The sequence below is a fragment of the Chiloscyllium plagiosum genome, chromosome 5 (genome assembly GCF_004010195.1).
Source record: "Chiloscyllium plagiosum isolate BGI_BamShark_2017 chromosome 5, ASM401019v2, whole genome shotgun sequence".
NCBI lineage: Eukaryota > Metazoa > Chordata > Chondrichthyes > Orectolobiformes > Hemiscylliidae > Chiloscyllium > Chiloscyllium plagiosum.
The window spans coordinates 116,959,019-116,986,386 of NC_057714.1; the positions used below are offsets into that span (position 1 = coordinate 116,959,019).

At 42.5% G+C, this 27,368-nt stretch overlaps 1 protein-coding gene across 2 annotated transcripts in view; it reads right to left on the bottom strand.

Annotated features, from left to right (window-relative positions):
- The window catches only part of arhgap39 (Rho GTPase activating protein 39), a 650,153-nt gene that overhangs the window by 221,328 nt on the left and 401,457 nt on the right, over positions 1-27,368 (bottom strand). For both annotated transcript variants that reach the window (XM_043690879.1, XM_043690878.1), the window contains exon 5: positions 6,439-7,000. In XM_043690879.1, coding sequence (XP_043546814.1) covers positions 6,439-7,000 — 562 coding nt within the window. The remainder of the gene's footprint in view (positions 1-6,438; positions 7,001-27,368) is intronic.

The following is a 27,368-nucleotide window of genomic DNA, read 5'->3' on the forward strand; positions in this document are numbered from 1 at the left end:
CACCCGCACCAATCAACCACACCACCCTGTGGCCCAACATTTCAACTCCCCCTCCCACTCTGCCGAGGACATGGAGGTCCTGGGCCTCCTTCACCGCCGCTCCCTCACCGCCCAATGCCTGGAGGAAGAACGCGTCATCTTCCGCCTCGGAACACTTCTACCCCAGGGCATCAATGTGGACTTCACCAGTTTCCTCATTTCCCCTCCGCCCCACCTCACTCCAGTTCCAAGCTTCCAGCTTAGCACTGTCCCCATGACTTGTCCTACCAACCTATCTTCCTTTCCACCTATCCACTCCACACCCCCCCGACCTATCACCTTCATCCCCACCCCCATCCACCCATTGTACTCTTTGCTACCTTCCCCCACTCTCCTCCCTGACCTATCACCTTAATCCCCAACTCCACTCACCTATTGTACTCTCTGCTACTTTCTCATCACCCCCACCTCTCATTTATCTCTCCACCCTTCAGGCACTCTGCCTGTATTCCTGATGAAGGGCTTTTGCCCGAAACATCGATTTTTCTGCTCCTTGGATGTTGCCTGAACTGCTGTGCTTTTCCAGCACCACTCTAATCCAGACCCTTGTCCCATACACTGCATGAAAAAGTTGCCCCTCAGGTCCTTTTTAAAATCTTGCCCCTCACCTTAAACCCCTGCCCTCTAGTTTTGGACTGTCCCACCTTGGGAAAAAGACCTTGGCTACTCACTCTATCCATGCTTCTCATGATTTTATAAACCTTGATAAGATCATCCCTCAGCTTCCAATGCTCCAAGGAAAATAATGGGAGGGTTGATCAGTAAGTTCAGGGATGATATAACATCGGCCACATGGAATTCAACCCAGGTACGTGTGATGTGATGCACTTTGGTAGGACAAATGAGGCAAGCAGGTCAGACCCAGGGGAGCACTGAGGATCAGAGGGACCTTGGTATGCAAGTCCCCCATCCCTCAAGGTGGCAGGAAGGGTAGATAAAATGGTTAAGGCAACAACTGGGATATTTGTCGATATGAGCCAAGGCACAGAGTTTAAGAGGAGTGAGATAATGCTGGAACTGTAAAAGAAGTTGGTTAGGCCACAGCTAGACTGTGTGCAGATCAGGAATCACATTAGAAGCAGGATGTGACTGAACTTGAGGGGGTGCAGAGCAAATTTACCAGGATGTTACCTGGGTTTGAGAGTTTTAATTATAAAGATAGATTGGATTGACTGGGCAAAAAAAAATCTGGATACTGGAAATCAGAAATTACCAGGAAAACTTAAACCAAAACATAAACTTTGATTTCTCTCCACAGATGCCGCCATACTTGCTGAGTTTTCTAGCAATTTGTTTTTGTTTTGGATAGTCTGTAGTTGCTTTCATGTGAGCATCTTTGTCCTGGACGGTGTCAAGCTTCTTGTGAGTTGCTGGAGTTACGTTCATCCAGTCAAGTGGTGAGTTGTGCCTTATAGATGGTGGACAGTCTTTGGGGAGTTAGAAGGTGAGTTACTTGCTGCAGTCTTCCTAGCCTCTGACTGGCTCTTGTAGCCATTTTATTGATATGGCATGTCCGGTTGAATTTCTAGTTAATGGTAACTGCAGAGTATTCATTGTGGGTGATTCAGTGATGGCAATGCAATAAGGGGTGTTGGTTTGGTTGTCTCTTATTGGAGGATAGTGGGCAGGAAAGGAAAGTTGAAGCCCAAGATTAGACATGATTGTATTACAAGGCAGAGCAGGCTTAACAGGCTATATGGTCTATTCCTGCTCCTTTTTCTTGTGAAAAGGCAGTCAATGGAAATGAGAACTTGTTCAAATTGTTCCCATGTCTATAAGAATTGATCTCTCTACATTCAGCTACTCAACTCCAATTGTTTACATGCCTCTAGAGTTTTCCATTCCCAGACCTCCTGCAGAGTTTGTTCTTGCCCAAATCTGCACCTGCACATACAGTATGACTATCTCCACAAAAGAATGAACACGTTACCATTCTCCTGAATCTTTTAGAACTGCTGTAAGATGAGTAAACACGCAGCAGCCTCTTATAGCCCCCCATGTCAGGTCCTTTCCAAACAGCAAATTTTTAATGATTTATTATGGAGGGTTGATCAGATTTTTAAAAAATTCACTTGTGGGGTTTGGGTATCACTGACTGTCTTTATTATCTGTCCCAAGTTACCCTTGACTAGCTGGTGGTGAGCTGCCTTCTTGAACCACTGCAGTTCATGTGCTGTAGGTTGCCCCACAACGTCCTTAGGGAGGGAATTCCAGGATTTTGACTCAGCGACAGTGATATAGTTCCAAGTCAGGATGGTGAGTGGCTCAGAGGGGAACTTGCAAGTGGTGATGTTTCCATGTACCTATTGCCCATGTCCTTCTCAGTGGAAGTGGTGTGGGTTTGGAAGGAGCTGTGTAAGGATCATTGGTGATTTTCAGCAATGTAGACAGCACACACTGCTGCTACTGAGCATTGGTGGTGGAGGGAGTGGATGCTTGTGGATTTGGTGCCAAACAAATGAGCTGTTTTGTCCAGAATGGTGTCAAGCTTGAGTGTTGTTGGAGCTGTACTAATCCAGACAGGTGGGGAGTATTCCATCATACTCCTGACTTGTGCCTTGTAGATGGTGGACAGGACAGTCAAGAAATGAGTTACTTGTCACAGTATTCATTGCCTCTGACTTGCTCTTGTAGCCACTGTGTTTATATGGTGAGTCCAGTTGAGTTTCTCACCAATGGTAACTGCCAGAATGTTGACTCTGGGGGATTAGTGATGGTAACACCATCGAATGTCAAGAAATAGTGATTAGATTCTCTCTTATTGGAGATGACATCTGGCTGGCGTGAATGTTACTTGCTACATGTCAGCCCAAGCCTGGGTAATGTCCAGATCTTATTGCATTTGGATATGGACTGCATAGTAGAGTTGCCAATGGTGCTGAACATTGGAGAACATCTTCATGCCTGATCCTATGATGAAGGTCTTTGGTGAAGCAGCTGAAGATGGTTGAGCCTAGGACACTATCCTGAAGAACTCCTGTAGCGATGTCCTGGAACTGAGATGACTGATCTCCAACAACCATAACTGTCTTCCTACATGCTATTCTGACTATATCCAGCAGAGTGTTTTCTCTGATTCCCATTGATTCCAGTTTTCTTGGAATCTTTGATGCCACACTCCGTCAAATGTGGTCTCAATATAAAGGGCTGTCGCTGTCACTGTCACTTCACTTCTGAATAAAGTCTAGAATAACTCAAGAAGAAGATAAGTCCAATTCCTTATGGGTTTAGGTACTATTGTACAAAACCTTCTGGTATTTGGCATGAATTGCCAGCATCAGTCAGACAGGATGCCTAGTGAAGGAAATGTTCTGTAGCAAATCACACTCTCAAGTATGCAGAAGCACAATTGAAGGCTGCTGCTCTATGACCAAAGTTTCTTTCATTTTGTGACAGTGGGATGTTGATGCTGTCAGGTTCCAGAATAGGTTTCATACAGCTGACATCAACCACAGAAGCACAGGAACAGGAGGAGGCCATTTCATATTTGAACCTACTTCAACACTTAATCAGATTGTGACTGACTAGTACCTCTCCTCAAAACACCCACATATTGATCCATGTCACTTGATACCCTGACTGATAAAATAAGTCAATCAGAATCTTGAAGGTAAACATGTCAAATTTGGTAGGACCCATCTCCACATTGTTCTCTCAGACTGAATGGGAGTCATGCTTTGGGAGATAGTGACACAAACACACTGCATCACCAAAGTAAAAACATTTTAGTTGTACTTTGCTTGAGAGGAAGTGATACTAAGAAAACATGGTGCATCGAAATTGCTGCATTTCTCAGCACTAGCATTTCAGAACTTGGTGGTTATAAAATGCCAAAGAGACAGATATATAGACCAGTATCAAGATCAATTATTTAAACCACTTTCTTCAGTATTCATACACGCAATTCTAGAGACTGGGTAGAAAATCATAGCAATTCAGGCAGCATCCGAGGACAGGCAAAATCGACGTTTCGGGCAAAAGCCCTCATGAAGGGCTTTTGCCCGAAACGTCGATTTTGCTTCCTGATGAAGGGCTTTTGCCCGAAACGTCGATTTTGCCTGTCCTCGGATGCTGCCTGAATTGCTGTGCTCTTCCAGCACCACTGATTCAGAATCTGGTTTCCAGCATCTGCAGTCATTGTTTTTACCTAGAAAATCATACCTGCTCTACACGCTTGGATGCATTACTCAAATGGTGACAGAACAAAAAAAACTGTTCTGATATCTATCACCCTCTGTGAGTGGTACATGTAGAAAGTATGTGAGGAGCAGTGATAGCAGTGAGCTATATAATTTATAGCTCAATAGTGGCCTGTCCTGTTAATTCATCATCAGTGAGTTATGGCCAATAATGTGTTGGGATTACAACTCTACTAAATACTGTCCTCTTTGTCCTTACACTATATATTAGATAAGCAATTAAAATGACAACTTCAAACAGCTTGAGGCCAGAATTAGCTTTAAACAAGGACTAAGCAGATGGCTTAACTATAGACCTGTTGTGGTGAGATTGTCATAAAACCTTTTATTTCTAGTGTCGTCTATCTTCAATTGTACCATTATCTTCATGAAATTCTGAACAGATTTACAGGGTGACTATTTTTCCTTAGTAGAAATCTAAGGTTGATTAGGAGACTCAATATTGAAAGCCAAGTGTGTCATTGAATGATGTGATTGGTCAACTTCCACTGATCATAATCAAAACAGTTTTCTGTTTATTTAGTCTTAATTTTGAAGTGATTAATTTATATTTTGAATATATTATACACTCCAGTATATCAATACCAAAACCTATGGAAGACTCAAAGAAATTGCATGGGTGGCCTACTCGTGGTACTTAGGGCCACAAAAGCCCGTGATAGGACAGATCGGGAGAAATGATTTCCTCAACTGGAGGAACGATAATCCAAGGGTAGCTCTTTAAAATTACAGCTTGTCAGGATGTCAGAAAGCATTCCTTCACATAAAGGGAAGGGAAAATCAGGAAATCTCCATGTTCTCTCCAACCTTCTAAAAAAAAACTGTGAATTCTGATGTGATTGAAAATTTTGAAACTGAGATTAATAGATCTTTGTTGGATGAGGGTAAATGTAAAGATAAAATCTTAGATGGATAAGGGATTAATTGATGAAAACAGGTAGATGGAATGGAGATTATAAGTAAATTTTGAATTAATTGAATGGCCTCCTTTTGCCATGACTTCCTCCTGTTCCAGTTACAAGTGGAGTTCCGCAGGGATCAGTTCTGGGTCCTCTGCTGTTTGTAATTTTTATTAATGACTTGGATGAGGGAGTCGAAGGGTGGGTCAGTAAATTTGCAGATGATACGAAGATAGGTGGAGTTGTGGACAGTGAGGAGGGCTGTTGTCGGCTGCAGAGGGACTTAGATATGATGCAGATAGCCCTCCCCACCATCACCAACGACATCTGCCAACACGGATGAGGTTGGAGACGATGTGGTTTTGCCAAGAGGCTCCTTCACCTCATCCCAACAACAGTCTACTCACTCTCACTGGATGTCATTTCTCTGCTTTGCAGAGAAGATTTACCAGGATGTTGCCTGGAATGGAGAGGAAGTCGTACGAGGATAGGTTGAGAGTTCTCGGCCTTTTCTCGTTGGAACGGCGAAGGATGAGGGGTGACTTGATAGAGGTTTATAAGATGATCAGAGGCATAGATAGAGTAGACAGTCAGAAACTTTTTCCCCGGGTACAACAGAGTGTTACAAGGGGACATAAATTTAAGGTGAAGGGTGGAAGGTATAGGGGAGATGTCAGGGGTGGGATCTTTACCCAGAGAGTGTTGGGGCATGGAATGCGCTGCCCGTGGGAGTGTTAGAGTCGGAATCATTGGCGACCTTTAAGCGGCATTTGGGTAGGTACATGGATGGGTACTTAATCTAGGTTAGAAGTTCGGCACAACATCGTGGGCCGAAGGGCCTGTTCTGTGCTGTATTGTTCTATGTTCTATGTTCCTATTTTTCCCACAAACTACACTCAATATGGGTATCTCAATCAGCATTTCAGCAGTGTCCTTCCCAACCCCTGCCTGGATCTCCTACACGTACTCCTTTTACACACACTTCTAAGTGTTACATAGGCCCCTTGTCTCGCAGCAGCAACACATTTTATGGAGGAACTGCCTGCTTCAACTAGATATCATTAAAAAAAAACTTAAAGCCATGACCAGCAGCCACAAGTTCATGCAGGGGAGCTAACGTGATGTGCATGTTATGGAGGTGTACTTGATAGATGTATATAACATATAAGAAGCAGTGAAATGTTTTGATGCACTAACCATTTCAGAGAGGGGAGGGCAAAAAAAGGTTCTCATTTGTCCTCTTGTGAAATATATAAGTTTATACATAGTCCACTTGGGTGTTTTTTCCATCAGAGGCTTACCTTTTGCATCATTCACGGGATCCATGTGCCTGTAGATATAGCCTTCCAGGTAGGAGTGAAATTTGGGAGTAGGAGGGAAGAAGGCCAGGCAGATGGCCATTAATTCCCAGCCCCTGGCAAGACTCTCATATCTAAAGTTTTCGGTGGTCTGCCGGCACAGTTGGATGTACAGTTCGTCCCTCAGGCCCTGCATGCTCCAGCCCTTTGTGGCGATCTCCAGGGCCACGTTAACCTGGTCCACCTTGGCCCTCCGGTCCCCCATGTACATTTGGATCAATTTGAACACTTCGCATGCTTCCTTCTTCACATTACGGTCAGCCGTCATTATCATGGGCTTCTTGATCGATTCGCTGCTCCAGGCCAGCATGTTGGCAATGGATACTTTGCGACGGAATATTCCCTGTGTGTGCTTGTTGAAGTGTTTGGAAGCCCAGTTCTCAATATCTGTCTCAGAGGATGGCTTTCGCAGCATGAATCCAGGGAAGACGCAGCTCGCACTGGGCATCATGCTCCGGCTCTGCCTTCCAATGTCATACTGACTGCAAGTGCCCAGGTCTTCAGACTGTAGAAAGAGAAATGGGTCGTCAGTGTTTGATAATGTGATAGATTCCATTTATGCACTGAGAAACTGTTCAATCATGAAGGAAAACAGAAACTGAACATAAAAAGATACTCGAAATGCATAGCATCTGTCGAGAAAAAAGGGGGTTAACTATCCGCTCAGCTGGCATGGCATGTCTAAAACATTACACGTCTTTCTTTTTACAGATGGTGCTTGACCTGCTGAATATTCCAGTTATTTTCTGATTTGTTCCATATTTCAAAGTATTTTTGCTTTTAATCATGTGTACTCGCACTTTTATTTGCAATGTAAAATGATTGCTCCTACCTAAGCATCAGAAAAAAAACAAGAACTGCTTTAACACACAAACACAATGACTCACAAATTACATACCTAAAGAAAACAGCCAATGTCTCCTGCTGATTTGAGTTCATCTCTATCCAGCACTTACTGGCTAGTGCTAAAGTACTTTAGCCAGTCAGGCCATAAAGCTTACTAGCTCTCCCTTGGGGGAAAGGAATGGAGTAAAGAGCTTTTCAACACGAATCCAGAATTGCATTGCACCTCAAACAGGATTTAAACTGAAGTTGATTTTGAATTTTATTGCAGTTCCTCTTATTGTGATTAATTGAAGATGCTCATGATCATTACAATCCACATTTTGGGAAGGGCAACAATTTGCCATAAGCTCAACAGCCAAGCATTTCTCACTACGGGAGTCTCATATTTGTATTTACCACACCATTAATTTTTGTAGCCTCTCTAAAGATGCTTTCAGATTGAGCCAAGACATTTACAACTGGAGCCAGCTTCTCTGATGGGTTGTCCTAATTGCTGGCATTAGTAAATTCCAGAAGCCTCACTTTTGATTTACAGGAGTGTCCCTGAGATCCATGCTTGAGAATCAGCATCAATGATATACAACATACACAACAGATTGAGAGTTATCACTAATTTTGCCCCAAATTTCAGTCTTGTGTAGTAAACCTGCACTAACTTGGAACCTGGTTTAAAACACCCCAAGTTTAACTTGTGTAACTTTTTACAACCCAGGACAGATTTCATCTTTGGTCTTAGCAGAGTGGACCCATTGTTTAGATTAGATTCCTGTCTGATTAGATCAGATTCCCCTACAGTGTGAAAACAGGCCCTTTGGCCCAACAAGTCCACACTGACCCTCCGGAGAGTAACCCACCCAGACCCATTTCCCTGGCTAATGCACCTAACACTATGGGTAATTTAGCATGGCTAATTCGCCTGACCTACTATCTTTGGACTGTGGGAAGAAACCAGAGCACCTGGAGGAAACCCACGCAGACACCAGGAGAATGTGCAAACTCCACACAGACAGTCACCCAAGGCTGGAACTGAACCTAGGTCCCTGGCGCTGTCAGGCAGCAGTACTAATCACTGAGCTACCATGCCGCCTGTAAATTTTTCACATTGTCACTCAACGTAAGACCATAAACTATAAGAAAAGAATTAGGCCATTCGGCCCACTGAGTCTGCTCCATCATTTGATCATGGCTGATATGTTTCTCAACCCCATTCTCCTGCCTTCTCCCTGTAACCCTTGATCCCCTTACCAGTCAAGAACCTGTGTGTCTCTATTTTAAATACACTCAATGATTTGGCCTCCACTGCTCTCTATAGCAACGAGTTCCACATAGTCAACAAGCTCTCACTGAAGAAATTCCTCCTCACCTCAGCTCTAAAAAGTCATTCCTTCACCCTGAGGCTATGCCCTCAGGTCGTAGTCTCTCCTAGCAGTGGAAATATCTTCTCCATTTCCATTCTATCCAGGCCTCTCAGTTTCTGTAAATTTCAATCAGATCCACCTCCCACCCCACCTCCCCCCCCCACTCCCCCCACCCTTCTAAACTGCATGGAGTGCAGACCCAACAGAGTCTTCAACTGCTTCTCATATGACAAGCTCTTCATCCCTGGGATCACTCTTGTAAATCTCCTCTGGATCCCTCTCCAATGCCAGCACATCACTCCTTTGATATGGGGCCCAAAACTGCTCTCAGTATTTCAAATACAGTCTGACCAGAATCTTCTACAGCCTCTGCAGTACATTCTGCTTTTGTATTCTAGCCCTCTTCAAATGAATGCCAACATTGCATTTGCCTTCCTAACTGCAAAGTCAACGTGCATGTTAACCTTAACAGAATCCCGAACTAGGACTCCCAAGTCCCTTCATGCTTCAGATTTCTGAAGCCTTTTGGTGTTGAAAAAATAATCTCTATTCTTCCTACCAAAATGAAAATCTCACACTTTCCACACTATATTCTATATGCCATTGCTTCGCCCACTCTTCTGCAACCTCCCCGTTTCCTCAACATTATCTGTCCCTCCACCTATCCTAGTATCATCTGCAAACTTAGCAACAATGCCCTCAGTTCTTTCGTTCAGATTGTTAAGATATAATGTGAATAGTTGTGGTCCCAACACTTAACCCTGTGCAATACCATTAGTCACTACCTGCCACCTAGAAAAAGACCCCTTTATCTCCTTTCTCTGCCTTCTGTCAGTTAGCCAATGCTCTATTCATGCCATACTTGCCCTGAACATTATCTTATCCTATTTAGCAGCTTCTTGTGTGCCACCTTGTCAAAGGCCTTCTGGATTCTCAAACAGATCACATCCATTGGCTTTCCTGTCTAAGTTGCTCATTACCTCCTCAAAGAATTCTAACAGATTTATCAGGCATGTAATGAAGCCATGCCGACTCAGCCCTATTTTACCAAGCATTTCCAACTACTCCAAAAGCTCATTCTTAACAATGGACTCTAAAATCCTACCAATGCCCAAGGTCAAGCTAACCAGCCTTTAGTTTCCTGTCTTCTGCCTCCCTCCTTCTAAACAGGGGAGTTACATTAGCCACTTTCTAATCCTCTGGGACCCTCCTTGACTCCAATAATTCCTACAATCACCTTCAGAACTCTGGGGTGGCATCCATGCCAAACCTTCAGACCTTTCAGCTTCTCCAGCACCTCCTTAGTGATAGCCACTATACCCACCTCTGCCCCCTGTTGCTGTCTTGCATTGTGAAAACTGATGCAAAGTACCCATTCAGTTCACCTGCCATTTGTATTCAGTTCCTCTGCCATTTCTTTGGTCCCATTGCTACTTCGCCAGACTCATTTTCCAGGATCCAATGTCCATTCTTGCCTCTCTGTTAACACTTTTTTTACCATCTCTATCGCTCCTTCACCACTTCTGGCGCTTCCAGATTTTTGCTCTAAACACCGTCACAATCTGTTCCACTTGCTCCCCCTCCCTTTTTTTCTCTCTCTCATTATTCAGCCTGTTTCAGTTCTGAAGAAGTCATTTCAAACCTGAAACAGTCACTGAATTCGTCTCTCCACAGATGCTGTCAGACCTGCTGAGTTTCTCCAGCACTTTGTTTTTATTCCAGATTTCTAGCATCCACAATATTTTGCTTTGATTAGAGTTTCATCCTATTGGTTGGAGCTGCATTTACATCTCGGCTCCAGAGATGAAAGGAGACAATCCTCTTCCATTTAATCTAAGTCACTTTCATGGTAATTATTTCTTTTTTTATTATAAGGTATTACTGATGTGCTAACAAATTTTCAAAAGAAAAGGTCACTTTCATAATTAGCTTTCAATACATAGAGATTTTGCATTCTTGTATAGGATACAGGTGTCGCAGGCAAGGCTAGAATTTGTTGCTTATGTCCGTGGTGTCATAGAGTCATATGGTCATCCAGCACGGAAACAGATCCCTCAGTCCAGCCAGTCCATGCCAAACATACCCCAAACTAAACTAGTTCCACCTGCCTGCTATTGGCCCATTTGCCTCCAAACCTTTCCTATTCATGTACTTAAGCAAATATCTTTTAAATGCTGTATTTGGACCCACATCCAACACTTCGTCAGGAAGTTCTTCCACACGTGAACCACGCTCTTTGTAAAGAATTTGCCCCTCACGTCTTTTTTAAATCTTTTTCCTCTCACCTTAAAAATATGCCCCTTAGTCCACATCCTTTCTGAATGGATTGGCTAAGGTATTTCAGAGGGCAATGAGAGTCAACCACATCACTGTGAGTCTGGAGTCACATGCAGGCCAGAGGAGGTACGGTAAATTTCCTACCCTAAAACACATTCATGAACCAGATGGGATTTTACGACAACCACCATTGGTTGCCATTAGACACGTTTGCCTTTCAGATTTTCTTGAATTAAAATTCCACCATCTGCCCTGGTGCGATTCAAGTCCATGTCCTCAGAATATTAGCCCAGGGTTCTGGAGCACTATCTGGTGATATTACCATGACACCACCATGTTCCTAAGTTGTCATAAGGCAGAAAGTAGTAAAAATAATAAAAAGAAACAAAATCAAAACAAAGCATAAAACAAAAAACAAATAAAGAACTGCAGATGCTGGAAATCAGAAACAAAAACAGAGATTACTGAAAAAACTCTGCTTTCTCTCCACAGATGCTGCCAGACCAAAGTAAACGCTTCAAATTCTTCTTCAGAACAGTTCTGAGAAAAGATATTTACAAAGAAATTTTTACATCAGTTTTCTAAATAATGTTTTCGTTTGAAACGAAAGAAAGAAATTTTGTTTTCCTCAACTGTCATTGAGAAGACAGAAAACTTGGTCCTAGATCTCTGCCAATGCCAACCTGCACACAGATAATTTTTCTTTCAAATTTGTACTCAGGGTGTGGGGTTGATGGCAAGACTAGCATTTAGTGCCAACCTTGGAGTTGCCTGAAATGGTGAAACTCTGCAATTCCTCTGGTGAGGACGCTTGCAAAATGCTCCCATAACACATTGCTGAAGCAAGATACCACCTGCAGCACTTTATCCTCTTAATACAGCTCAGAACTCCACAACAGTGTGGGATAAAGTTTACTGCTCTAACGATTAGCATCACCTCCAACAAACTGCTGACCTTTAAAGTTTTCAAATTGCTGCTGATCGATGAGGGGAATGTCGGAAGTCACTTAAATCTGCATTACACGTACACTTTGCTTGAAATTCTGGAAGGCAGTTGCATTGAGTGTTTCAACAGTTTACTGGAGGGGAGCTCCTTTGGTAGAATGGCAGAATTGTCAATTCATGAAAAACTGCGATGTTCAAAGGGATAAGGAAGCAGGATTAATCCATGTAAAGGCTCGGAGCCAGCTTATGATCTTAAGAAAGCTCAAAGTAAGCAGAGTCAAATGAAATGGGTTTGCATCACATTCCAATGTTTCTTTTCTCCCATCTTCCTTGAATATTTCTACGGGCACTGATAATCCTCAAGTTCCTCAAGAGATCCCCGACACTAAGTGTTTACAGCCTATTTTTTTCTGGAAGAGTAGCATGAAGGTAGTTATTTTGCTTTTATCATAAAGTAGTGAAACATTCTAGCATTTCATATAATTTCATAAACATGTATGGCATGGTGGCTCAGTGTTAGCACTGCTGCCTCACAGCGCCAGGAACCTGGGTTTGATTCCAGCCCCAGGTAACTGCCTGGTGAGTTTGTACATTCTTCCCGTGTCTGCGTGGGTTTCCTCTGGGTGCTCCGCTTTCCTCCCACAGTCCAAAGAAGTGCAGGTTAGGTGAATTGGCCATGCTAAATTACCCGTAGTGTTCAGGGATGTACAGGTTAGGTGCATTACTCTGGGTGGCAGGGTGAAATGTGAGGATGACGTTAGGAGATTACAGGGTGACCTGGACAGGCTAGGTGAATGGCAGATGCAGTTTAATGTGGATAAATGTGTGGTTATCCACTTTGGTGGCAAGAGCAGGAAGGCAGATTACTACCTAAATGAAGTCAAGTTAGGTAAAGGGGCAGTACAACGAGATCAAGGTGTTCTTGTACATCAGTCAATGAAAGCAAGCATGCAGGTACAACAGGCAGTGACAGTAGACAATGGACAATAGGTGCAGGAGTAGGCCATTCTGCCTTCGAGCCTGCACCACCATTCATTATGATCATGGCTGATCATCCTCAATCAGTATCCTGTTCCTGCCTTATCTCCATAACCCTTGATTCCACTATCTTTGAGAGCTCTATCCAACCCTTTCTTAAACAAATCCAGAGACTTGGCCTCCACGGCCTTCTGGGGCAGAGCATTCCACACACCCACCACTGAAGAAGTTTCTCCTCATCTCTGTCTTAAATGGCCTCCCCCTTATTTTTCGGGACACACCCATCAGCGGAAACATGCTTCCTGCCTCCAGAGTGTCCAATCCTTTAATAATCTTGTACATCTCAATCAGATCCCCTCTCAGTTTTCTAAACTCAAGGGTGTACAAGCCCAGTTGCTCCAATCTTTCAACATAAGGTAGTTCCGCCATTCCAGGAATTAACCTCGTGAACCTATGCTGCACTCTCTCAATAGCCAGAGTGTCTTTCCTCAAATTTGGAGACCAGAACTGCACGCAGCACTCCAGGTGTGGTCTCACCAGGGCCCTGTACAGCTGCAGAAGAACCTCTTTGCTTCTATACTCAATCCCTCTTGTTATGAAGGCCAGCATGCTATTAGCTTTCTTCACTACCTGCTGTACCTGCATGCTTGCCTTCATTGACTAGTGTACAAGAAAACCCAGATCTCTTTGTACTGCCCCTTTACCTAACTTGACTCCATTTAGGTAGTAATCTGCCTTCCTATTCCTGTTGAGGGGACCAGATTGAGACGTATAAGATTATTAAAGGATTGGACACTCTGGAGGCAGGAAACATGTTTCCTGTTCTTGCCACCAAAGTGGATAACCATACATTTATCCACATTAAATTGCATCTGCCATGCATCTGTCCACTCACCTAACCTGTCCAGGTCACCCTGTAATCTGCTAACATCCTCCTCACATTTCACCCTGCCACCCAGCTTTGTATCATCAGCAAATTTGCTAATGTTACTATTAATACCATCTTCTATATCATTAATATATATTGTAAAACGCTGCGGTCCCAGCACTGATCCCTGCGGTACTCCACTGGTATTCCGAAATGGAGCCGTTATCACTACTCTTTGTTTCCTGTCAGCCAACCAATTTTCAATCCAAGTCAGTACTTTGCCCGCAATACCATGCACCCTAAGTTTGCTCACTAACCTCCTATGTGGGATTTTATCAAAGGCTTTCTGAAAGTCCAGGTACACTACATCCACTGGATCTCCCTTGTCCATCTTCAGAGTTACATCCTCAAAAAATTCCAGAAGATTAGTCAAGCATGATTTCCCCTTCATAAATCCATGCTGACTCTGACCTATCCTATTACTACTATCCAGATGTATCGTAATTTCATCCTTTATAATAGATTCCAGCATCTTTCCCACCACTGAGGTCAGACTAACTGGTCTATAATTTCCTGCTTTCTCTCTCGCTCCTTTCTTAAAAAGTGATATAACATTAGCCATCCTCCAATCCGCAGGAACTGATCCTGAATCTATCGAACTCTGGAAAATAATCACCAATGCATCCATGATTTCTAGAGCCACCTCCTTCAGTACCCTGGGATGTAGACCATCAGGCCCCGTGGACTTACCAGCCTTCAGACCTAACAGTCTCTCCAACACCAATTCCTGGCAAATATAAATTCCCTTCAGTTCAGGTCCTTCAGCCACTGTTACCTCAGGGAGATTGCTTGTGTCTTCCCCAGTGAACACAGATCTGAAGTACCAATTCAACTCTTCTGCCATTTTTTTGTTCCCCGTAATATATTCCCCTGTTTCTGTCTTCAAGGGCCCAATTTTAGTCTTAACCATTTTTTTCCCTTTCACATACCTAAAAAAGCTTTTACTATCCTCCTTTATATTATTGGCCAGTTTACCTTCGTACCTCATTTTTTTCTCTGTGTATTTCCTTCTTAGTAATTCTCTGTTGTTCTTTGAAAGCTTCCCAGTCCTCCATTTTCCCACTCATCTTTGCTATGTTATACTTTTTCTCTTTTGACTTTATATGTTTCTTAACTTCCCTCATCAGCCATGGCCACCCCTGCCTCCTCCTAGGATCTTTCTTCCTTCTTGGAATGAACTGATCCTGCATCTTTTGCATTATACCCAGACAGACCTGCCATTGTTCCTCCACAGTCATCCCTGCTAAGGTATTGCACCATTGAACTTTGGCCAGCTCCTCCCTCATAGCTCCATAGTTCTCTTTATTCAACTGAAATATTGTCACTACCAATTTACCCTCTCCCTTTTCAAATTGCAGATTGAAGCTTATTGTATTATGGTCACTACCTCCTAATGGCTCCTTCACTTCGAGGTCCCTGATCAATTCTGGTTTGTTGCACAATACCAGATCCAGAATTGCCTTCTCCCTGGTAGGCTCCAGCACCAGCTGTTCTAAGAATCCATCTCAGAGGCACTCCACAAAGTCTCTTTCTTGAGGTCCAATACCATCCTGACTCTCCCAATCTACCTGCATGTTGAAATCCCCCATAACAACTGTAGTAATATCTTTGCTACAGGCCAATTTCAGCTCCTTATTCAACTTACACCTTACACCCATACTACTGTTTCGGGGTCTGTAGATAACTCCCGAGAGGGTCTTTCTACCCTTAGAATTTCTCAGCTCTATCCATACTGACTCTACTTCCCCTGATTCTAGGACCCCCGTGCAAGGGACTGAATATCATCCCTTACCAACAGGGCCACCCCACCCCCTCTGCTCGTCAGCCTGTCCTTACGATAGCACGTATAGCCTTGAATATTCATTTCCCAGGCACTGTCCACTTGAGGCCACATCTCAGTTATCCCCACAATATCGTAGCTGCCAATTTCCAAAAGAGCCTCAAGCTCATCCATCTTATTTCTAATACTTCATGCATTCATATATAGTATTTTTAATTTGTTACTGCCCTCACCCTTCCTATCAACCCCTATTTCACTCAACCTTACGGCATGATCCCTTTTTGAGTTTTCTGCTTCATTGATACCGTTGTCTTTCTTGACTTCCCTTGTTCTAACTTTTCCTTCAATTTCCTTCTTCAACTTCCAGTTTGTCCCCTCCCCCCCGCTACTTAGTTCAAATGCAGCTGTGTTGCAGTAGCAAACCTGCCTGCCAGAATGCTGGTCCCCAACCTATTAAGGTGCAAACCGTCTCTTTTGTATAATTTATGCTTACCACAAAACATACCCCAGTGATTCAAGAATTTAAATCCTTGCTTCCTGCACCAGTTCCCCAGCCACACATTCAAGTCCATTATCTCCCTGTTTCTGGTCTCTCCAGCCCGAGGAACTGGAAGCAAACCGGAGATAACCACTCTGGACATCCTTCTTTTCAGCCTTCTTCCTAGTTCTCCGAAGTCCCGCTGTAGTATGTTCCTCCTCTTCTTCCCGACATCATTTGTGCTGACATGTACCACCACCTCTGGCTCTTCACCTTCGCCCTTGAGGATTTCCTGCACTCTGTATGCCATGTCCTTAATCCTGGCACCAGGAAGGCAACTCACCATCCTTAAATCCCGCCTGTTGCCACAGTGAAGAAAGCTTATAGCTTGCTGGCCTTCATAACAAGAGGAATTGAGTATAGAAGCAAAGAAGTTCTTCTGCAGCTGTACAGGGCCCTGGTGAGACTGCACCCGGAATATTGTGTGCAGTTTTGGTCTCCAAATCTGAGGAAAGACATTCTGGCTATTGTGGGAGTGCAGCGTAGGTTCACGAGGTCAATTCCTGGAATGGCGGGACTATCTTACGTTGAAAGATTGGAGCGACTGGGCTTGTATATGCTTGAGTTTAGAAGGCTGAGAGGGGATCTGATTGAGACGTATAAGATTATGAAAGGATTGGACACTCTGGCAGCAGGAAACATGTTTCCGCTGATGGGTGAGTCTCGAACCAGAGGACTCAGCTTAAAAATAAGGGGTAGGCCATTTAGAACAGAGATGAGGAGAAACTCCTTCACCCAGAGAGTCGTGGGTATGTGGAATGCTCTGCCCCAGAAGGCTGTGGAGGCCAAGTCTCTGGATACTTTCAAGAAAGAGTTGGATAGAGCTCTCAAGGATAGTGGAATCTAGGGTTATGAGGATAAGGCAGGAACAGGATACTGATTGAGGATGAGAATACTTGTATTCCTGATGAAGGGCTTTTGCCTGAAACGTCGATTTTACTGCTCCTTGGATGCTGCCTGAACTGCTGTGCTTTTCCAGCACCACTCTAATCTAGACTCTGGTTTCCAGCATCTGCAGTCATTGATTTTAACCAACTGATTGAGGATGATCAGCCATAATGAATGGTGGTGCTGGCTCAAAGGACAGAATGGCCTACTCCTGCACCTATTGTCTATTAGTCAGGGGTAAAATGTACATGAATAGGGTAGAGGATCGGGATGCGTTGGTGGGTCGGTGTACACTTGGGCTGAATGGCCTGTTTCCACACTGTAGGGATTCTATGAATTCTATGTACATGACTTATGTATGAGAAATGATCGGTCAAGAAGCAGTGGGGTATCTAGAAATTGCAAAATGTGCAATAATGGATTCATATGACTTTTGAACAGACTTCTCAAATGTTAATTTTGTCACTCTCTCTGCACCTTCTTTTCAGCTGTAACACTGTATTCTGCACTCTGTTGTGCTATCCTTAAGTACTTTGTATGGTACGATCTGTCTGTATAGCATGCAAAACAACACTTCACTGTATTTCAGTACATGTGGCGACAATCAATCAATACTTGGACTTTTTTTCACTAAGGTCAATGACAAGGAACACTGGAACTTATTTTCTTCAAAACAGCATTTCTTGGAAACCCCAGGTTCTACATAATTACTGGTCTTGGTCATTTGAACTCACTTCAGAGAAACTACCTGACTGTGTTTTCTGGCTGTCCTGTTTGAACAGCATTTTACCTTTCAGTTGTGGGAAGAAAATGCCTGTTACAGAACAAGCCACTCAGGTTGTCTCTTTTTGGAGTGGCTTTGTGGTAAATCCAGAGTGACTGGAAGTCTTCTTGATTCAATGTTTCCTGAGCCAGCTACATCTGCCAAAGTCCTGAAGATAACTCCTATAAGTGACATAGCACATGCCAGAAAATTAGCCATCTGAACACCTCAAAATCTCACCCTTTTTGTCTTCAAGAACAAAGACGGATAGGCCAGAAGTATTATTCTTTCCCCTGAAAATGAACCTGTGCAGAGAAAAATCATATATTTTCCTTTTACTATGTGTTTGTGCATGTTTTCTTTGGGTTGGTAAACATTTTACATTTTCATATTACAAACCATGTTAATGAGTTTTGCATCTTCATTGTCAAGATTTCCTTTAAAATACATCAATAATTTTGTCTTTATTAAGGGAACTTGATTGATGCAGTTTTTAAGTTTAATATAGAGAAAGCATACAATTGGCTATCAGGAAATGGGTAAAACAATTCACCTTATGTTTAACTGATAGAATACTGGAACTCAAGAAAGACAGTGTATTTCTCCTATCTCAGTCATGACAGACAAAAAAAACTCCAAAATTTATCCAGTTTGCCTTCTACCATCTAGCAGTTATTGATTGTTGAACAATCATGGCAATTAATCTCTTGTCTATTTTTCTAGAACTAAGCCAGATGAGGTAATCAAAAACCTGGAGCAGGAAGATTTGAAAATCAATCTGCTCTCCCAAGCAGGGTACAAATTGGAATTTCTTTCAAATTTTAAAACCACAATGAATTACATAATATGTGCAGATCACCACCTCTTGTATAGAAGGATTACATACTTAGAAAAAATGACTAATGATCAGAAGCTCATCTCCAGGGAGGAAACAGGAAAGTTTTCCCCTGAGTCGTCAGATTATTAAGTTGCTACATGAAGATGAATTGAACTTAACCCACTGTTTGCCCTTGGGCTGCAGTCTTTGACTGTCTGAAAACCCAGGGGTATAAAGCAAAGGTCTGCTGTGAGAGTACATCAACCACAGATTAACTGTAATTCTTCTCTATCGCAGGACTTTTAAGAAGTAAGTAGCATTATGTTTCTAATCTATCTTCCTATTCCCCTCTCAGCAATCATCTCTTACCTCTACTATATGTTTTTGTAGTACATTTGTGGGCCATGGCTTTTAATATATGAAGCGGGTCATATGGAAGGTACAGCAGGAAGCAATCTGAACAAGGGCTAAGTGATTAGGTCTCAGGCAGAACATTCAGTCCAATACTGAGCACCCTATATCAGGAAAGACGTCGGGATGTCAGTGATAGCGTGGAGGAGATATACTAGAACATACCAAGGATTAGCATCATTTGTTGTGTAGAATGATTAAAGAGACCATGATTGTTCTAATTAGAGGAGATAAGGTTAAGGATAAATTTAACAGAACTGATAATACGTAGGGAGAAATTGTTCCTGTTGGTAAAAGCATCAGTAAGGTGAAAACACAGCTTTAATGTCATTGGGAAAATTTCTTAAGAAAAATAGAGAGAATAATTTTACATTACAATTTGGAAAACAGTGGAAGAAAATTCAAGAACAATTTTCAAAAGAGAACTGGACAAATAGTTGAAGCAGATGAAATAATTGGAGTGTGGGAAAAGAATATGGGAATGAGACTAAATAGATAGCTCTTTAAAATAGTCAGCATAGGCACAGAGGGCTGAATCATCTTCTTTTATCCTGAAGATTCTATCATCATGTGAATCTAGACAATGCTCAGAGGTACAAAGGCTGCTTGGTATAACCCATCAGCTTCTAATTTTGAAAAAAGTTCAAAAGCTTCTCCTTTTAAGATACCTTCCTTGAAATTTACATCACAGGTAGACGGGGTGATTAAGGTGTTTAGCACGCTTGCCTTCATTGCTCAGACCTTTGAGTATAGGATTGGGACATTATGTTGAGGCTGTACAGGATGTTAGTGCTGCAGAAGAAGCCTCACCGTGTCCAGGTCTGGTCACCCGTTATAGGAAGGACATAATTAAACCGGAGAAGGTTTAGAAAAAGATTTACTGGGATGTTGCTGGCAATGGAGGGTTTGAATTATAAAAACAGCCTGGCTAGACTAGGACTGTTTTCAACGGAGGATAGGAAGTTGAGGGTGACCTTATAGCAGTTTATAAAATCATGAAGGGTAGAGATAAGGCGAATAACAAAGATCTTTTCCCAAAGGTGGGGGATTTCAAAATTACTGGGTATATGTTAAGGTGAGAGGAGAAAGTTTTAAAGAGGACATGAAGGGCAGAGAGTGGTTCGTGTGTGGAATGAACTGACTGATAAAGTGATTGATGCAGATACAGTTACAACGTTTAAAAGACATTTGAATAAGTACATGAATAGGAAGGTTGGGCCAAATGCAGGCGGGTGGAACTAGCTTAGTTTGTGTACGTGGTTGGCTGGACCAGTTGAACTGAATGGTTTGTTTCCACGCTGTACGATTCTATGACTCTAATAAAGAAAAAAAATGTCCTTTCCATGGATGTTGATAAAATATAACACTGTAGTGCTTAACTGCTTTATCTGTACAAAGTCTCATTGATTTATACTCGACTTTGAAGACCGTCAGCGGCAACAAAACTAGGAAGGATTGACTCCTTTCACATTCTTATGATCTCCTAAAATACTGGACAACCAAGTAATTGCTTTATTTGACATGGTCCCCAATTTAGTTCTGAATAATTCACTTTTTTCAAGCACTGAAAAAGGTACAAGTAATTCTGCTATGATGCATGTTTCTTCAGCGCGAATTGGATACAACATGGTTGATGAATGATGAATGTTGACTTTGTTTGGATAATACGAACTTTCTACTGAATGGGTATAGCGATTTTCTATTACCGATCTTCTACAGCACGATTTTCTATAGCGGTTTGCCATAGTATAATTTTCTAAAGCGTGAGGTCACGAGGAACACAGCTGTCGTGTTATAGCAGAACGACCCGTATTGAAAAAAAGGATTGCTGTACTGCACACGTTAAAGTTGAGTTGTGCATTTTTATACATTTCAAGTTGAAGAATATTCATGAGAAGAAATGAAAACATTTTTCCTTTACTTCATAATGCATTTCAACTTTAAACATTCCCAGGGAAAGCTGTCTAAACATCAGCAAGAACAACCTCAAGTACTGTTTTCTAAGGATCCCTGTGCTCACTGACCTATGTTGGCTTCAGGTCCAACAATACTTCAAATTTATGTACAAATCCCTCAATAGTCTTGCCCCTCCCTATCTGTGTAGCTTTCACAAGCTCTACAACCCTTCGGGAACTCTGATGCTCCAAATTCCCTTCTCCGATCCCGCCTAAGTTTCCAACGGTGCCTTCAGCTGTTGAGGTCCCTCCCTGAACCTCTTCATTATTCTCTCATCCTTACTGCTCTCTTGCTTCTTGAAGCCTACTACTGCCTTGTCCAACCTTTTGATCATCTGTTCCAATATCTTGTGGCACAGTTTTAGCAGATAATGTGTCCTGAGAAATTGGGAAATGTTACTACATTAAAGGTACACTGCCAACATGTTTTTGTAATGCCTCCAATTTAGCGAACCACCTTCTGCAAATATCTCCATTTCCTGCACCAAGAATTTTTATACTCCAACTGAGACCGATGATTTACTGTTAAATTATAGACAATTTCCTACAGTGGATTTGGGCCAGAGAACCATCTGACTTTATACTTGTAAACTCACATTATTTAGATATAAACCATCAGAGAGAGGATACGTTTCTCCAAACAGCATGATCTGGATGCAAACCCATGCCCACAGGTGTGAAACAGCAGGTAAGTGTTTCACCTGAGAATGTCAGTCAGCCAGCCCAGGCAGTGACAAATTAATTTACCACAGGAGGCATCTTTTTAAACAATTGTGCAGCACTGTGCTAAAGTGGAAATTGTTGATTACAGGAAAGAAACACTCCTGAGGAGAAAACATCACTTTTGCTTCAAAAAATTAAATTCTGCTCCGACGGAGTGGCAAGATAGAAGCTGTGTTCCTGATTGCTGACACAGTGAGTACGATAGAAGCAGCAATAGTTGGGCCAGTCTGTGCATTATCCAGCAGCTGCAGTATCGACCTGCTTTCTTTCTTGGCTGAGGATGAGGGAGAGGAGGAAAGGTCACAGAAACAAAATGAAATTCATTTACATTTTCTTTAATGAATTGACTGGGCCAGGAGTGTGGGCTCAATATCAGTAATCAAACGTCAGTGAGCTATTGCAGTGTGAAAGTCCAGGAAAAATGTCATAATGTAAAACAAACCACCATGACAAGTATGAATGAAACAAAAGTAGCACAAAACCAACCACAGATAGCAGTGTGGACATGTCAGATGCAAGTTAAAGTCATGAAACATATCCACCTTGAATACAAATCACTGAAGTTTAAAAACAATGTAATTAGATTAGATTCCCTACAGTGTGGAAACAGGTCCTTCGGCCCAACCAGTCCACACCGACCTTTCGAAGAGTAACCCACCCATTCCCCTCTGACTAATGCACTGAACACTATGGGCAATTTAGCATGACCTGCACATTTTTGGACTGTGGCAAGAAACCTGAGGAAACCCATGCAGACACAGGGAGACTGTGCAATCTCCACACAGACAGTCACCTGATGTTGGAATCGAACCTGGGTCCCTGGTGCTGTGAGGCTGTAGTGCTAACCACTGAGCCACTGTGCCACCCTTAATAAAAGGAAAATAAAATAAGTTGGTGACCATGTAAACCTGCCAAGGAAACAACAACAACAAAAAATCCATAATCTTATGCCAGAATATTTAAACAACAAATTAAACAGAAACATAACTTTTGAAAAATTCAGTAAAATACTGATTTTTAATTTTCCATATATTTAATGGTAAAGTTTTTTTTCAGTAATATTCCTTTAAATGCTGCACAATCTGTGGTAACTATAGTAACTTAGCAGATTCCTAAAGTGGAACAAATTCCTCTTGTAATAAATGAGGTGACATACAGTGCATGATTTCGAGAATTAAAATGAACCTCAAGATATGTACATTCATGCAGAAAAAATTAAAATCTCAAAATCCACAATTCCTTGCTTTTACCCAAAGTAGTCTTGCCACCTGCAAGGAGCTTTCCTCACCGGTTACCGTATAAAGGCAGCTGTCTGATGCTGAGTTTTGAAGTAAGGATTTTATGCCCACCTTCCAGCTGCACCTCGAAGAGAGCAGACTGGCACTTTCCCACAGAGTGGGCAGTAATATTCTAAGGAAGCAATGTCACTGGGCCAGGTTCATGCTGATCTGAGCAGCTGGACTCAAGCAGTACTGTGAAAGGCTGGAAACCATTTACTCACTTCTAAGTTGCCTGCTGAGATAAAAACAAAACTGGGGACTGGGAAAAAGCAATAACCTGCTCAGTGTGACTCAGCTTTGGTTCCACCAGGGTCATTCAGTTCTTGAATTCATTACAATCATAGATAAAAGACCTTAACCGCAGAGGTGAGGTGAGAGTAATTGTCCTTGACTTCAAGGTCACATTTGACTCGCTATGGTACCAGAGTCCCTAGCACAACTGAAATTAATGGGAATCAAGGGCATAACTCTGCACTGGTTTGAGTTATACCTGGCACAAAGGAAGATGGTGTGGTTATTGAAGGTTAATTGTTACCGCTCCAGGACATTGCTGCAGGAGTTCCTCAGAGTATTGTTCTGCGCCCAACCATCTTCAGTGTTTCATCAATGACCTTCCCTCTTTCATAAGGTCAGAAGTTGGAATATTCACTTATGGTTGCACAATGTTCAGCACCATTTATGACTCCTCAGATACTGAAGCAGTCCATGTGCAAATGCAGCAAGATCTGGACAATACCCAGATTTGGGATGACAAGTAGCAAGTAATATTTGTGCCACACAAGTTTAGGCAACTAGTGAAAATTGAACCATTACCCCATGACATTCAAATGGAATTCCCATTTCTGAATCCTTCAGCATTGTTCGCTGATGACTGTACAATGATCACTATTCATGGCTCCTCAGATACTGAAGTATGACCTAGACAACATCCAGGTTTAGGTTGACAAGTAATATTCACACCACAAAAATGATCACCTTCTCTACAAGAGAGAATCTAACCATCTTTCCTTGGCATTTAATCACAGAATCCTCATTACCAAAATCTTGGAGCTACCAGTGATTAGATCTGGAACAGGAACAGCCAAATAAATGCTAAGCCTCCAAGAATAGGTGAGATCTAGAAGATTTGCAACGAGCAACTCATCTCCTGACTCCTTAATGACTGTGCACCATCTATAAGGCACAAGTCAGAAATGTATTGGAATACCTTCCATTTGACTGGGTGAATACAGTTCCAACAACATTCAAGAAGCTCAACATCGTCCAAGGTAGAATAACCTGCTCAATTGGCAGCCCGCACCTACCACCTTCAAAATTCAATTTCTTCACCATCAGCACATAGTAAAAGCGGTGCGTACCATGTACAAAGTGTACTGCAGCAACTGCTTCAACAGCACTTTCCAAATCTGTGGCCTCTACCATCTACAAGGATGAGGACAGCAGGTGCAGGGTAAAACCTCTACCTGTAAACTCTTTTCCAAGCCACACACTATTCTGTCTTGGAACTAAGTCACTGTTCCTTCACTGAGGCTCAGTAGAACCTCTGAAACTGCCTCCCTAACAGCAATGTGGGTGTACGTACATCATATGCACTGCAGCAGTTGAAGAAGGCAGCTCTCCCGCACTTTCTCAAGGGCAACTAGGGATGGGCAATAAATGCTGGCTCAGCTGGCAATGTCCACATTTTGTGGATGAATAAAACAAAGAGAATTTTCAAGGCTCGCTAATGTCCGGCGCTTTGTCCAATCAATGGGCCAAATAAACCAAAGGAACCCAGGTTTGACCAGAGTGAAATTCTACAAGCAGACCTATACTTTCCTCAAACTGAGATAGTGCTCCGTCATGACCTGAATCAGATGGCCAGTTGATAAATACTCAACTGCTCTTTCACCTCCCTGTTCCACAACAGAGGTTACAGTTAAAGACTGGTGTTCAAGACTGAAATTGGTAGATTTTTGCTGGGTAATGGGAGAAAATAGGCCCGATCTAAATGAACGGGAGAAAAGTCCGAAGAGATTTCTCTTGGCCCTGCCTTCTATCAGAATGTAATGACTGAGCTTATCTGCATAATTTACACAACACTTAAAACACTCTAAAAATAGGCAGGCAATCACATTGGTTGATTATACTACTCAAGTCAGAGTGTGAACAGCAATATTCCATGCATTCCTGCGGCTTTGTTTGTGTTTGACAACTATAATTTACCTGTTAACTATAAATAAAATAAGCTAGCAGTGTACATATTTTAAAACCTGTGTGTAAAGTTTTATTTAAAAAGGGTTGCTCCATCAGCTTGCCACCTCTCAGACTATTTCTCAAGCTAGAACAACCAAATAAGGATCTAACAGGGAGAATTCCAAAATAAAAAGCATTTCTTTCACCTCACAGATCAAAATTTGCAGTCAAAGACTGGCAGTATTGCTAACAACAAGAGGACTGTGAGCAGGTTTCAACTGAACAAGGCATTTTACAGGATTGATCAGACAGATGCCAAATAACCTCAGCGCAGAGAAGTAAAACAATTCATTCTGGATCGTCAAATACACAAAATAGTAAAAAGAGAGAGAGCGAGAGAGTGCTTGGGTACCTAAATCTACAAAAAGAACCAAGTGCTGTTTGATATAGATGCATTGAAAAAGAGAGATCTTATGTTTAGAAAGAAGAATTAAAAAGCAAATGCAAGGAGGTAACAAAGACCAATAGTTTGCATTTATATAGCGCCTTTAATTTAGAAAGTGGCATTTCATCACTGAAAAACATTGAGTATAAGTAAGGCAGATACCCAAAAGCTTGATCAAAGATGTTAGTTGAAATAATACTCTTAAGTTTGGAAAATGAAGTACAGAGGTTCATGATGGGCATTCCAAAACTTACAAATATTAATGCGGTGATCAAAATCAGGGATGCTCAAGGGTTTGAGGAATGCATATATCATAAAGATCGCAGAGCGAGAATAGATTAGAGAGAAGGAAATGGTGATCCCATTGACAGATTTGAAAACATTTGTAACTCATTGACTAGGTTGCATTTCAAGTTATGATGTCACGCTTTGCAAGGATGTATAGGTGAACAAGGGTATGAGGGATCAGAGACTTTAGAAGTGTACTTCTTTTCAGTGGCATGATGATGGGAAATTTTCATAATGTGAATAAGGAAAAATAATGTACACTAGTCAATAAGTTGATATCAAGAGCATTTCCAGAACGAATGATAGTAAGGGATATGGTGATAGTATGGAAAGTAGCACTGAATAGTAGGGCAGGTTTGATGGGTAGAATGATCTACTCTTGCATCTATGCTCTTAAGAACAGTATCAATCAGTAGAATTCATTTCTTGCTTAATTGAGATTTGCTCAATTACAAACCATGGTAGAAGCTGAATTTGTAATGGCTTTTAAAGAAGAAGTCAATGAATGTTTGAAAAAGAAAAGTTTGAAATGGCGTAGCAAAATGAACTGAGAGATAGATTTTCAGCAAGACAGCATAGTGGGATGAGTAGACTCACATGCAAAATTTGCCTATGCCATCATTTTTGCATCTGTGCAGTGCTGCTTCTCCCTTTCATCAACATGAACTTGTGCACTGAAGATTCAGAGATAAAGTATGGCCTGACAACAGCAACCAAGCCAACAAGGGAGCTCATCTCAGAAGCTTCAATGTCCTTTGCTCTGTGGAGGGGTGGACTTACTCCAAGTTAAGACTGCACTTATAATTGGTGCAAAGTGAAAGCCATGAAGTAATTAATATCCTACTTAAAATGTTAACAGGGACTCCGTTTGAGCACTGCACCCACTGCTGGCATCATTGTTGGGAGGCGATTGAAATTGGAGATAAGCTACAACACAGAATGCATCTGATGCTCCATGTCATGAGAAAACGCTCTGAAGTTACAACCGAGCAGTCCCGGGGCAGCAGCTGACACAGGGGTAAGCAGACTGGGAACAGGTGCATGGCAGGGAAACAGTCCCAGATCATAGGGAAGTGTGGGGGAAACATTCCGGGAGCAGAGGGCAGAGAGAGGGGGAAACAGTCCCAGAGCAGTGTGCAGGGCGAGGGGGAAACAGTCCCAGAGCAGTGGGTGGGGCGAGGGGGAAACAGTCCCAGAGCAGTGGGCGGGGCGAGGGGGAAACAGTCCCAGAGCAGTGTGCAGGGCGAGGGGGAAACAGTCCCAGAGCAGTGTGCAGGGCGAGGGGGAAACAGTCCCAGAGCAGTGTGCAGGGCGAGGGGGAAACAGTCCCAGAGCAGTGTGCAGGGCGAGGGGGAAACAGTCCCAGAGCAGTGTGCAGGGCGAGGGGGAAACAGTCCCAGAGCAGTGTGCAGGGCGAGGGGGAAACAGTCCCAGAGCAGTGTGCGGGGCGAGGGGGAAACAGTCCCAGAGCAGTGTGC